We start from the raw sequence: 13529 nt of genomic DNA on the forward strand, positions 1-13529 counted from the left end.
TCTGTCATTCACATAGTGTTCTTTCTTCCTGTTACACATTTCTATGAATTTTGAAATATTTACTATGTTATGTTTACCATTTCGAACTCATAAGGAATATTCTCACTGCTCCAAAAATTCCCTCTTCTTTACTTATGAATCTCTGTCCTCTTCTCCAGAAATCATGCCAACTATGGATATTTTTACTGTTCCCTTGGTTTTGCCTTTTCCAGAATGTCGTATAGTTGGAGTCATATATTAGGTTGGTGCAAAAGTAATTGCGGTTTTCCCATTCTTTAAATGCCAAAAACCGCAATTACTTTTGCACCAACCAAATATTATGTAGCTTTTTCAGCTGAACTTACTTCACTCATCAATATACTTAAAGTCACCCTGCTTTGCTGCCTTTCTGTGTGTCTCATCCACATGAAGGCATGCCCTCACAGTCTTTCTGATACATGCCATTGTCTTTTCTATGCTTTGATGGAGAACTCCTTTAAATCACAGAATAATATTGTGTTTTATGGATGATGATTTTTTTCATTCACCTCTTGAACATCTTGCTTCTAGTTTGGGTGGTTATGGATAAAGCTGCTGTAAACATTCCTGTGCAGGCTTTGTGTGGACATAACTTTTCATCTCAACTGAGTATATACCTAAGAGTGCAATTTTTGGATTATATTGTGAAAATATGTTGGGATTCATAAGAATTTGGTAGATTTCATAAGAGAAATCACCTGGTTCTGGTGTTGTCTTTTTTGGAATGTTCTTAATGTTAATTCACTTAATAGGCTGTTTCTAGTGTGACCTTGGGAAGATTATGTCTCTCAAGGAATTGAAACATTTCACCTAGTAATCAAACTGTGGGAATAGAGTCATCCATAACAGTCCTTGATTATCCTTTTAATGACCAGCAGTTTGGTAGACATGGCCCCTCTTTTATTTCTGATATTAGTAATGTGTGTTATCTTTTTTTGCTTTGTTAGCCTGCATATTTATTAATTGTAACAATTACAATTAATAATTACAATAATTAATTGGGGGGAGTTATCATTGTTAATGTAGATGAACACACATCCAGGAAAATGTTACCTATACTGAGCAATGACGGCAACAACTTGTCTTTTCAGTTCTGGATAGGACATAGGCATTTATCCAGCTCTCTGTTCAAATACACACACACACACACACGCACACACGTATACACACACACTCACACTTTTACTATGAATAAAATATATTGCACTCCTATCATTTAGAAAATCATATAATCCAGCTGGGTGCAGTGGTTCATGCCTGTAATCCCAGCACTTTGGGAGGCCGACGCGGGTGAATCATGAGGTAAAGAGTTCGAGACCAGCCTGGCCAACATGGTGAAACCCTGTCTCTACTAAAAATACAAAAAATTAGCTGAGGTTGGTGGTGGGTGCCTGTAATCCCAGCTACTCAGGAGGCTGAGGAAAGAAAGTCACATAATCCATTAGGTGATATTCCAATGTTTATTTAACTCATAACTTCTATAATACATTAATTTGAACTTGCAGAAATAAAAAATAAAGCATTTGGAAATTGATCCCAGAATACAGGACATTTCTATAGGAAACAAGATGTGAACCATAGGACTCAATGAGTTTGATGGTGGCAATAATTAATACTTAGGACTCTATAATCTAATCAAATTAGATTAAGTACAATCAAGAAATGTCCCATATTTTTCTCCTATGACTTTGTATAATGCTTTTACCAAGTAGAGCGTTCCTAAGTCTACCCACCCAAGTAATTTTCTTACCCTGTTTTTTGTTTTTTTGCAGTGGGGGTTTGTTTGGCCTCCCCAGGATGGACTGGAGCATCAGTAGTGCCTGAGTTCATCAAAGGACAGATGCTCAAGACACCCTGATCACCGTTAGGTGGAATTGAAGGAGCCAAAAATGGGCGCAGTGGCTCCTCAGCAGAGACGCTCCTGAATGTATAGACATGGGAACCACCTTCAGCGTCAAAAAAGGAAACGTTCTGCATGCCCATATCCAGAAAAATCCCCACTCGCTGTAACTTGCGGTCTACGAAGAGGAAAGTCAGCGGCACCGTGCTGGCAGAGAGGCGGCTTCCATCCCTCAAACTCACAGTCCAGAATCCACGCTCTGTGGTCAGCTGGATCCTCCCTTTGCGGTGAACAGATTCTCTGCAGACTCCCAGGTCCCATTCTGTGCTTGTTCCCACGTCCACCTCCCAGTAGTGGCGGCCACAGGTAAAGTGAGGGGAGCCCAGGATGCAAACGGACACGTCAAATCTCCCGGCAAGGTCTTGCCGATTCTGTCTGATGCGCCCACTTCGGACGCTCCTGAGGTCGTCAGAAATGAGGAGGAAGTTGTTGGCTGTGTCGGTATCCAAGGTCATATCCACTGTGAAAAGGAAAAATAGTTGCTCAGCAAATGGACAGAGGCCAACCCTATGCCTCTCTTCTACTTCAAAGGCCCAAATATCTCTTGACTTTAGTTTCTTTAATTCTCTTCTTCCCCCAAAATCCAAACTTCATGAGGTAACTTCCCTGACTAGTTCAAATTCTCATAGGTATGCTTTGTGGCAATACCTGACCCTTATTCACAGTAGCAATTCTTATTTTACTTTATGTCATGTGTTTGCTTCATTGGCCTTTTCTTCATTTAGAGTGGAGGGTCTTTGAAGGCACACACCATGCCCCCCTTTCTACCACCTTGATGCATGAACAAATAAATGGTAAGACAATGCAAGTGGTCGATATTAAATGATGTTTGTTTCCACATTTTTTTTGCTTCAATTTAAATAGTATCTAGAGCATGATTCCAGGCCTTTGTTTTCCATGTTTGTAAACAAATTAATCGTGTACAGTTCTGACAGCAGATGGAATATCTCTGCAGCTGACAATGTGATGACAGAGGAAGGAGGCAGTGTGATCTGGCCTAGAGAAAATTAATTGTCCAGAACATTCTGAAAAAAAAAAAATCTACAGAACATATGATCCTTCAAGTCAAAAAACTGATATGATCACCAATATAGGTTTTATAGATCACAGTAAGACTTGAGGAGACTGATTGCTGTTTGATGGTGAATTAGGGAATGAAATGAATGGACATGGATAAGGAAGGAGGAAGAGGGTTCCAAACATGACTTGGGCAGGGTGAATCTGTCCTCCATATTTCGGCAGAGAGACAGTCAGGTATGGGTAGATGGAAGAGTAGAGATCGTGGGTGTCAGGGCAGAAGCTACCAGTGTCAGGGACATCATAGGGGCCCACCACCATTTATAGGTGTAATTCTGTGCCCAGGCTGACCATAATCTCTTCATGTAAATGTCCCTTTTCCCCAGAGTTATAGAGACGGATAGTATTTTCTGTAGCCAGGACCACTATTGAAGCCCATGGTGCATGGATGAGGAGACCACTGTCTGAAACTCTCCCCACACTCACAGAAACAAACACCATAGGTGCTCCATTCCCAACTCTTCCCAACCCTGGGGTAAGGTTGTTTGTACAATGGGTGCTAATATTCACCGTGCATTAGAATTACCAGGCCCATTTTAATGTTAGAGTCCTGGGAACCTTTGCTAGAGAGAAATTCAAATTCAGTTGCTCTATGTTTTTGCTACTCATCAAAGTCCCCAAGCCAGTGGGATCAATCCTGAGACTTCCCAGTTCAGCATCTGCATTTTAACAAGATCCCCAGGTAATCTGAGCACACTAAGTTTAGAGAATCCCTTGTCTAACCCATGACACAGACGTCGGGCTTTTGTTTGTTTTTGTTTTTGACATCACCAGGTGATTCTGTATGTTATCAGGGCTGAGAATCTGATGAAGAAGCATCTCAATTTTAGGTGCCAGACAGCAGCTAATCCCCATGTGGAATGAGGGGCCAACTGCACAAATGATTTTTCCTGGTCTGGTCTTGGGAAGGGGGCAGGGTATACAGATGCCTTACCTTGGAACTTCCGCATCCTTGGGTTCATCTGCAGAATCTTCTTCAGCTTGGGCTCCAGTTCCTTGATGTGGGAAGCCAGCCTCTCTAGCTGCCGATTGCGCCTGATTTTGTTCTTCCGAGAGACCATGGAACAGCAACAGCAAAGTAGATCCTCCCCATGGGGCTCCTTCTGCAGTGAATTGATGCACTTGAAGCAGACGGCGCATCCACACTCCAGGGACATTGGTTTTTCCAGATAGTCTGAGCAGACGGGACAGCTGCTTGCTTCTTGGAAGAGTGCAGCCATGTCCACTGCCAGGGGAAAAGTACACAAGGGAAGAAAATTTCCATGAGGTGAAAGCCTGTTAGTTGTGACAAGTGACAACCTTTTCATGCATAGAGGTATTGTGTTCCAGCTTTGTCACTCCGAGAATAAGACCATGAGTACAAACACTCAAGCACATCTCCCCACCCCCCGTCTTCAGAGATTTGAAGTTCTATTGGGAAAGTCACGAATCATCACTGTGCTCTGAGCTGAGGTGGAGGAAGGGTCCATTCTCCTGGTGACCCAGCAACTGAGCCTGAGCCAGTCACATGGCAGCACCCATGTGAGGAACAGCGAGCTGGGGTCATTTCACCTCCTCCTAGGGGAACCCCAGCAAGAGACTGATTGATGAACATAAGAATTAGGGGCTGGGAGGCCGGGCACGATGGCTCATGCCTGTCCAGCACTTTGGGAGGCCAAGGTGGGTGGATCATCTGAGGTCGTCAAAAGTTCGAGACCAGCCTGACCAACATGGGGAAACCCCATCTCTGCTGAAAATACAAAAGAATTAGCCAGGCGTGGTGGCACACTCCTGTAATCCCAGATACTTGGGAGGCTGAAGCAGGAGAATCACTTGAACCTGGGAGGCAGAGGTTGCAGTGAGCCGAGATCCTGCCATTGCACTCCGGCCTAGGCAACAGAGTGAGACACCATCTCAAAAAAAAAAAAAAAAAAAAAAAAAAAAAGAGGGGCTGGATGCAGTAGCTCACATCTGCAATCCCAGCATTTTGCGAGGCCAAGGCAGGAAGATCCCTTGAACCGAGGAGTTTGAGACCAGTCTGGGCAACACAGGAAGACCCCGTCTCTACAAATAATACAAAAATTAGCAGAGAACAGAGATCACGCCAGGTCACTCCAACCTGGACAACAGAGTTAAGACCCTGTCTCACCAAAAAAAAAAAAAAAAAAAAAAAAAAATCACATCCTTCTCCAGCCTTGGAAATGAATACCAAATTCACTGCCACCACTCTTACACTCCTAGACTGGGGATCCAGGGTGACTGGTTTCCAACTCTGAGGCAGCACTCAGACAGCCTTTGTTGAATTCATTAATTACGAATTTCTCTCATTCATCCCCCAAGGCATAACCCCCATTTCTAGGCATCTAAGGAGGAAAAGCACACACACAGGCATGGGCTCACCTCTTCTGCTGGAAGCTCCTCTGTCCTCCAGCTGCTTCCACTGGGCCCTCAGGTCTTGTGGGGAAGGGGCACACGAGGGCCTTTTATTGGTGAGATTCCCACCTCCCACTGGGTCACGCCCTTCCACACCCTCTAACCTGATGAGGCTTTGATTTAATTATAACAGGGAATTAGGTTTTTACTGGTGATATATCTCCAGTTAATTATAACTTCAGTAAATCCTTCATCCTGACAGTGTATTTTTCTTTCATATGAAAATAAGATTAAATTGCCTTTATATTAAATTAGGCTTAATGTACTAACTTCAAAAGCTTATTTTAGAGATGTTTCCATCAGTTGTCAGTAAAAATAATTCCTGTAATATGTTGTAGGCTTCAAGCTTTCCTTGGAATCCTAAAGTATTAAGTATGATTGGATTTGCAATTTTACAAAATGATTTAAATTCATATACATCAGACTCAAAGGTAATAAGGGCAGGCATTCCATTGAGGAAATTCTAGGTACTTTTTATTTGTCTCCATTGGTTTATTTCCGGTTTTGAAAAAATTTTGTAATTCATAGGAAAAAATTAGATAATTACTATTTTGACAAATGACCATTAAGCTTCTTGGACCTTGAGTACTTCACAGAGTGTTAAGATAAAAGTCACAATTTAAAAAAAAAAGATGATTTTCTTGTGAAACCTGTGTTTTCAAATAAAAATTGTTACCTGTGAAGTGAGTTGTGCTTTCTTCCATTTGAATCAACCCCGAATCTTTTCGTCTTCATGCCTTTCTGTGTAGTGGGATCTTTACTGCTTTGTTTTCAAATTTCAAATAATTTGAATATAATCTTATCATTTTCCCTATCCCTTTGGCACATATTAAAGGAATTTTCTCTTTTTGCGTAATTAAAAATAAAGACCTAATTTTGGTCAGCTTTAAATATGATTCCTCATGGGATTAGAGGACTCTGAGACACTCAGGTCTTGTTTTGGTTTACTTTTTTTTCCTCTTTACTTTCAGTTGACATGTAATAATTGTACATATTTCTGGCACACAGTAATATTTTGATACATGCATGTGTAATAATCAAGTCAGGATAATTAGCACACTCTAAACATTTCTTTCTTTTCTTTTTTTTGAGACAGTGTCTTGCTCTGTCAGCCAGGCTGGAGTGCAGTGGCACAAACTTGGCCTACTGCAACATCCGGCTCCTGGGCTCAAGCAATTCTCCTGCCTCAGCCTCCTGAGTAGCTGGGATTACAGGCATGTGCCACCATGCCTGGCTAATTTTTTTTTTTTTTTTTTTAGTAGAGACGGGGTTTCACCATTCTGGCCAGGCTGGACTTGAACTCCTGACTTTAGGTAACCCGCCCGCCTCGGCCTCCCAAAGTGCTGGGATTACAGGTGTGAGCCACTGTGCCTGACCAGTGTTCCCTTATTTCTATGAGAATATGTAAAGCATTTGGTCAAGGAGAGTTGGTTTTCTCAATGTTGAAGCCAGGCATGGTTTCACAACTAAAAGCGAGGACCTGTCTTAACCAAGGCCTCAATATTGATGGGATTTGGTCTCTGACACATGCACAGGTGACCTGTGTCTGTGAGTGCACCTACAGCTGCCTGGCAGCTCTAGGACATGGCGATTCTCTCAGGTACTTGGCACAGAAAGTCACTGGCCTTCTTTGGAGGACGCATCATTTATAGAAACACTTCTTTATTGGATCCTGGGTCTCGGGTGGAAAACCAGGTCCCACATCAGGACTTTCTCTGTGAGGCTCCCACGTTCTGGGGCTCCAGCTGCTCTCTGAGAGGAGGGTGTGGAGACAGAGAACAGAGCCCAGCCCCACCCAGCCCCTCTTGCATTGTCCCTGCTCTGTAGGGAGTTAGAAAACTGGGGGCACCAGCAGCAGCAGGCCTGTGTCACTGTGGGTGGGGCCAGGGAGGGGCCGAGGGGCATCCTGGGTGAGTCTCTCCCACGGCTCCTGTTTGACTTGCCTATGGCCACTGTCACAAATGACCCCTAATTTAGTGGCTTAAAATAACACACATTTATTCTCTCCCAGGTATGGAAGTCAGAAGTCCAAAATGAGGTCTGAGCTGCTAAGATCAGGGTGCCAGCAGGGCCGGGCTCCTTCCGGGGGCTCTGAGACAAATCCATTTCCAGAACTTTTCCAGCTTCTAGAGGACGCCCCCAGCTCCTGGCCCTTTCTTCTAACTACAAAGCCAGAGCTCAGCATCTTCAGATCTCTCTCCTGATCTTCTCTCCCCCCACTTTCTGTCTTCCTCTCCCTGGACTCCTCTCTCCTTCTCTCTCCCTCCATCCCCACATCTCCTCCTCTCACTGTGACCCTCCTCCTGCCTTCCTCTTTCCCTTATAAAGACCCCACCCTGGAGCCATGTGGAAAACCCAGAATTGTCTCTCACCTCAGGCTCCTTATCACCATCATGTCTGCAAAGTCCCAGTGGCCACACAATACAGCACATAGACAGATCCTGGATTGGGACACTGCAGTCTCTGGGAAGCCTAATTCAGCCACCTCCATCGGAGGCAAATCATGGTGCCACAGGCTCTAGCCTCCAGCATGTGGCATGTAGCTCCTTCTCAGGGCACTGGGCATCCGGGCAGACAAAGCCAGAAAAGCCTAGAACAGGATGCAGAGTGGTAACATTAGAGCGCACCTTGTCATGCTGGCCACTGGGTGGCAGGGGCCGGTTTCAGCGAAGGTACTCACACCCACACTTCAAAGTCCAGCCTCTCCTTTTAGCGCAAGCTGGCCAGGAACTGCGGCCTGGAGTGGGGACTGCAGACACCACAGTGCCCGGGCTTCCCACTCCACAGGAACCGCTGCACCCACCCTGGCTGCACTCCTCGGGAAGCAGGAGCAGCAGAAACTCAACCCCAGCCAGCCCTCCCCACCCAAGTGCCGGTTCCGGTTCCTGATGCCTCCTCCACCCACAGGGCCCTGTAGCCTCCTCGTGTCCACTACTGCGTGCCCGGGGGTCCCAGGCGGTCTCTGCAACACAGAGCAAGAGGAGGCGGGTCCAGGAAGCACCACGGGGCTGGGGCCCCTGCCGCGCTCAGGAAATGCTGTGCGCCCGCCGCACTTGAGCAAGAACAGGAGGAGGTGGCCGGGAAGAGGAGGACCGCTGCTCTCTTGGAGACCACCGCTGTCACTGACACCTCCACCGCCCGCCACCGGAAGTGCAGTCCCAGATGGCGCCCCTAACTCGTCCGTGCCTAGTACATGCAGCACCCAATGGCGCTGGCAGCCTGCCCCCTGCCACGGGCAGCGCAGCCCGGGATAACTCCCCAAACCCGCTCTGTGCTGTGGGCAGTGCAGCCACGGATACCACCCTCAACCAGCTCCTCGCCACAGGAAATGACTCCCGGGATAGCGCCCCAAATCAGCCCCCAGCCTCGGGCAGTGACGCCTGGAGTAGGTCACCCAACCCAACTCCTGCGCGGGCAGTGCAGCACCAGATAGCGCCCCTAAAACGCCTCCCGCCACCGGCGGTGTAGCCCAGGATAGCGCCGCCAACCCGGTACTCGCCGCGGCAGTGTAGCGATAGGGCACCCAATCTGCCACCCACCGCCGGCAGTGCAACCCCAGATAGCGCACCGAACTCACTCCCTGCCGGGCAGTGCAACCCCACATAGCATCCAACCCGCCTCCCCACCCAGCCACTGGCAGTCCGCCCCCGATAATGCCCCATACACGCTCCTGGCTGTGGGCAGTGCAGCCCATGGGTAGCGCCCCCAACCAGCCCCCAGCCATGGGGAGTGATGCCTCGGATAACACACCCAACAAGTTCCCCACCATGGGCACTGATGTCCCAGGTAGCGCCCCCAACCCTTGCCCCTCAGCGACCAGTGCAGCCATGGATAGCGCCCTCAACAAGCCCCTCCACTGCCCCCGCCGCTGCGGGAAATGACGCCCGGGATAACGCACCCAACCCTCCCCCGCCATGAGCAATGCAACACCCACTACTGCTCCTTACACGCCCCCCACTACAGGCGGTGTAGCCAACGATGGCGCCCCCATCTCCCCCTCGCCTCGGGCAGTGTAGCTCCCGATAGTGCATCCAACCCATTCCCTCTGCCCCTCACCTCCCACCGAGTCAACCACCGCCGGCAGTCTAACCCCAAATAGCGCACCCAACCCACTCCCTGCCAGGCAGTGAAGCCCCCCGATAGCACCCAACCCGCACCCCCACCCCCGCCACTGGCAGTCCGCCCCGATAACGCCCCAACACGCTCCTGGCTGTGGGCAGTGTAGCCCATAGATAGAGCCCCCAACCAGCCCCCAGCCAAGGGCAGTGACGCCTCGGATATCACAGCCAACAAGTTCCCTGCCATGCGCACTGATGTCCCAGATAGCGCCCCCAACCCGTACCCCAGCGCGACCAGTGCAGCCACGGATAGCGCCCCCAGCAAGCCACCCCGCGGCTGCGGGAAATGACGCCCGGTAAAGCACCCAACCTTCCCGTGCTGTGGGCAGTGCAACACCCAATACTGCCCCTAATACGCCTCCCACCACCGGGTGGTAGCCCACGATGGCGCCCTCAATCCGCCCCTCCTCCCACCTCGGGCAGTGCAGCTCCCGATCGTGCATCCAACCTGTCCCCCTCCCCGCCCCCTGCCGCAGGCAGTGAGCCCTGGATAGCTCATCCACCCCGCCACCTTTCTACACTCTGGCTGCGGTCTAGTCTCCCTCGCCGCCACCAACGGCAGCGAGCCGAGCCATGCTGCTGCAGGCTTTCAAGCCTCCAGCGTGGGACAGGTGACTCCTCCTCTAACCTGGGCATGGAGCAGATGGGCTGGCAGACGCAGAAGTGCCTGGAATGGCAAGAACCCCTCCCCCCACAGACCGAGGTTATGCAAGTAAGGTTTCTGGACTACATGTTCAGATTGGATGAGAGAAAAACCTCTAGGTCTACTCTGATTGTGCTTTATTTTCATGTTCTGACTGGATGAGAGCAAGTCTTAGGATAACCAATCAGAACAAGATAACAAAGCCCAATCAGAGTAGGCCTAGAGGTTTCTCTCATCCGATCAGACTATGTAGTCGAGAAACTTCATTTGCATTAAACTCAGTATATAAAGGATGCCAAGAGGGGTGGCTCGCCCTTCCAGGCTCATCTGCGTCGGCCTGCGGAGCTGCTCTGTGCCCGGCTTAGAGGAGAAGGAGGAGGAGCCACTTGCCGCGCATGCCAGAGGCTAGAGTCATCTACCGCGCATGCTGGAGGCTGGAGCCTACAGTGGCTCACCTCGCTGCTGCGGTTGGTGGCCGCGAGAGTGACTACAGCGCAGTCAGAATGGTGAAAAGGTGGCAGAATAGGTTCGTTATCCCAGGCCGTACTGCCTGTGGCGTGGGGGGCGGGTTGGGGGCCCTATCCAGGGCGTCACTGCCCGTGTTGGGGGGCTGGTTGATTGTGGTACCTCGGGCGTCACTGCCCGCTGAGGGGAGTGGGGTGGGGGCGCTATCCGGGGGCGCTATCCAGCCTATGGCTGGAGATGGGTTGGGGCGCTATCCCAAGCTGTAATTCCTGAGGCAGTGGGGAGTTTTGGGGGCACTATCTGGGGATGCACTGCCCGCGGCCGGGGGGCGGGGGTGAGTTAGTAGAACTATCAGGTGCTGCAATGCCCTAATGCCCTTGTTGGGGACAGGTTGTGGGGGGCTAGTGGGTGCAACACTGCTGGTGGCGAGGGTGGGTGCTGCTATCCGGTGCTACTCTGCCTGTGGTGGACGGGGGCGGGTGTGATATCCAGGGCATCATTGCCTGCATCTGGGAGCTGGCTGGGGACACTATCCATGGCTGCACTGCCCACAGTGGGGAGCGGGTTGGGGGCACTATTTGGGGCTGCAATGCTGGTGGTGGGGGACGGGTTAGGGTCACTATAGGGTGCTACACTGCTGGCAGTGGGGAGGGGGGTGTTGAGGGCGCCCTCTGGGGGCTACACTGAGACAGGTAGTGGGGGGTTGTTGGGATTGGTACCGGGGCTGGACTGCCCATGGAGAGGGGGTGGGGGGGTGGTTGGGGGCGCTACTGAGGGCCGGGTACACTGCCTGTGGTGGAGGGGTGGGTTGGGTGCTATCGGGGGTCTGTACTGCCTAGCAGGGAGCGGGTGGGTGTGCTATCTGGGGCTGCACTGGCTGCAGCAGGGGCAGGTTGGGTGCGCTATAGGGGGCTACACTGCCCTTGGCAGGGGGTGGTTTAGGTGAGCTGTCTGTGGCTGCACTGCCCGAGGTGGGGAGGAAGTTTGGGTGCTGTCTGTGGCTGCACTGCCCGAGGTGGGGAGGAAGTTTGGGTGCTGTCTGTGGCTGCACTGCCCGAGGTGGGGAGGAAGTTTGGGTGCTGTCTGTGGCTGCACTGCCCAAGGTGGGGAGGAAGTTTGGGTGCTGTCTGTGGCTGCACTGCCTGGAGGCAGGAAGTGGGTTGAGGGTGCTATCCTGGGCTGCTTCTCCTGGTGGGGAGCAGGTAGGGGCACTATCCAGGGTTGCACTGCCCGGGGTAGGGGGCGATTTGGGTGCCATATTGGGGCATCACTGCCCACGGCAGGGGTCTGGTTGGGGTCGCCACCCATGGCTACACTGTCTACAGCCACTGCCTACGGCAGGGAGCGGGTTGGGGGCGCTATCCCGGGCTGCGCTGCCCAAGGCAGGGGGTGGGTTGCGGGTGCCATTGGTGCTGCAGTGTCCGAGGCAGGGGCGGGTTGGGGTTGCCATCCGGTGCTACACTGCCAGCTGTGGGGGAGGGTCGGGGGCGCTATCGGGGGCTGCACCGTCCCCCTGGTAGTGGGCAGCCGAGGTGTCAGTGACAGCGGTGGTCAGAGGAGGTAAGAGGGACTCCAGTCTCTAGAGGGCCATCTCCTTCTGCTCCTGGCCAGCACACAGCATTTCTGCGGGGATCCTGAGCACGGCCCGGCCCCTAGACCCGCTGTGGTTCCCAGGCGCGCGCCCTCTCACCATGTGTTGCTGAGACCGTCTGGGACCCCTGGGCACACAGTAGCGGACATCACAGAGTGACAGGGCCCTGTGGGTGGAGGTGTCAGGAAGAGGTACCGGCACTTGGGTGGGGAGGGCTGGCTGGGGTTGAGTTTCTGCTGCTTCTGCTTCCTGAGGAGCGCAGCCAGGGGTGGGCCCAGCGGTTCGTGCCGAGTGGGAAGCCCGGACGCTGTACTGTGGTGTCTCCAGTCCCCACCCCAGGCCCCAGTTCCTGGTGAACTTGGGCCAAAAAGGGAGGCTGGACTTTGGAGGGTAGGTGTGAGTGCCTTTGCTGAAACTGGCCCCTGCCACCTAGTGGCCAGCATGACAAGGTGAGACTCTAATGCTACCACTCTCTGCATCCTGTTCTAGGCTTATCTGACTTTGCCTGCCCAGTTGCTCCGTGCCAGGAGGAGGAGCCACTTATTCCATGCTGGAGGCTGGAGCTGGGGGCACCACAGCTCACCTTGCTGTAGTTGGTGATGGCGATGGAGACTACAGAGCACCAGAGCGGTAGGAGAGCAGCAATGGAGACTGCAGAGTGCCAGAGCAGTAGGAGGGCGGCTGGCTGCTGCCTGGGCAAGGGCAGGGCTGCTGCGGTATCCAGGTGGTAGGAGCCTTGTAGGGTGGAGCAGTGGACCGAGGGCAACAGGAACAGTGGTTGTATTGGCATCAGCGCTAGTGGTGGCAGCAGCAGCAAGTCTGGAGGTTGGGAAGGCGGGTAGGAGCGCTGCAGGGCTGACCCGCCTGGCTGGGCCTGGCCTGGGGTGGGTTGGAAGCTGTGGGCCTCTGGGGCAGCGGTGGAGGCGCAGCCTGGGGAAGGAGGAGTCTCCTCCGCTTCTCCTGCAGAATCTGGAGGGCGCCCTCCTCCTGGTAGGTCCTGAGCCAGGCGTGAGTGGCAGCATTGTGTCATTATTAACAAAGTTTGGGTAGCGACTATTTGTGTATCTTTTTGCTTGTTTTTTGTTGGGATAGTCTTGGGCTTTTTTAAATTTCATGAATCAGGGAGGGGAGAAAAGCTGTAATAGGCCTCCTGATTCCCTTGCCTGTTCTTTTTCTTTTCTTCTCCTTATCATCATTTTCTTCTTCCTCTTCATTTTCTTATGTGGCTGCTTCTATTTCTTGTAGCATGTGGAGGAGGGAGTGGGAGATAGAGACCGGGCCCTCTCTAGAAACAGTCACATCCTG

General features: G+C 51.4%; 1 protein-coding gene and 1 long non-coding RNA gene across 3 annotated transcripts in view; one reads left to right on the forward strand and one right to left on the reverse strand.

Moving 5' to 3' along the window:
• Positions 1–1464: 1464 nt before the first annotated feature.
• RFPL2 (ret finger protein like 2) lies at positions 1465–9042 on the reverse strand. Of its 2 annotated transcripts, XM_034948608.3 has the most exons (5): positions 8088–9042; positions 7780–7997; positions 5375–5520; positions 3930–4220; positions 1465–2378 (listed from the first exon to the last, which is right to left on the reverse strand). In XM_034948608.3, exons 2-5 carry the CDS (start codon positions 7896–7898, stop codon positions 1765–1767), a joined length of 1170 nt encoding a protein of 389 aa, XP_034804499.1. In that variant the 5' UTR covers positions 7899–7997; positions 8088–9042; the 3' UTR covers positions 1465–1764. The 2 variants fall into 2 exon arrangements, with proteins under 2 accessions (XP_034804499.1, XP_034804495.1); XM_034948604.2 differs by lacking the exons at positions 5375–5520; positions 8088–9042 and having other exon boundaries at positions 7780–7921.
• A 1116-nt stretch (positions 9043–10158) lies between these two features.
• LOC129395156 (uncharacterized) overlaps positions 10159–13529 on the forward strand; it is a 60453-nt gene continuing 57082 nt past the window's right edge. The window contains exons 1-2 of the long non-coding RNA XR_008622650.2: positions 10159–10694; positions 12714–12854. This is a non-coding gene — a long non-coding RNA (uncharacterized LOC129395156). The remainder of the gene's footprint in view (positions 10695–12713; positions 12855–13529) is intronic.

This window comes from Pan paniscus, chromosome 23, assembly GCF_029289425.2.
Source record: "Pan paniscus chromosome 23, NHGRI_mPanPan1-v2.0_pri, whole genome shotgun sequence".
NCBI lineage: Eukaryota > Metazoa > Chordata > Mammalia > Primates > Hominidae > Pan > Pan paniscus.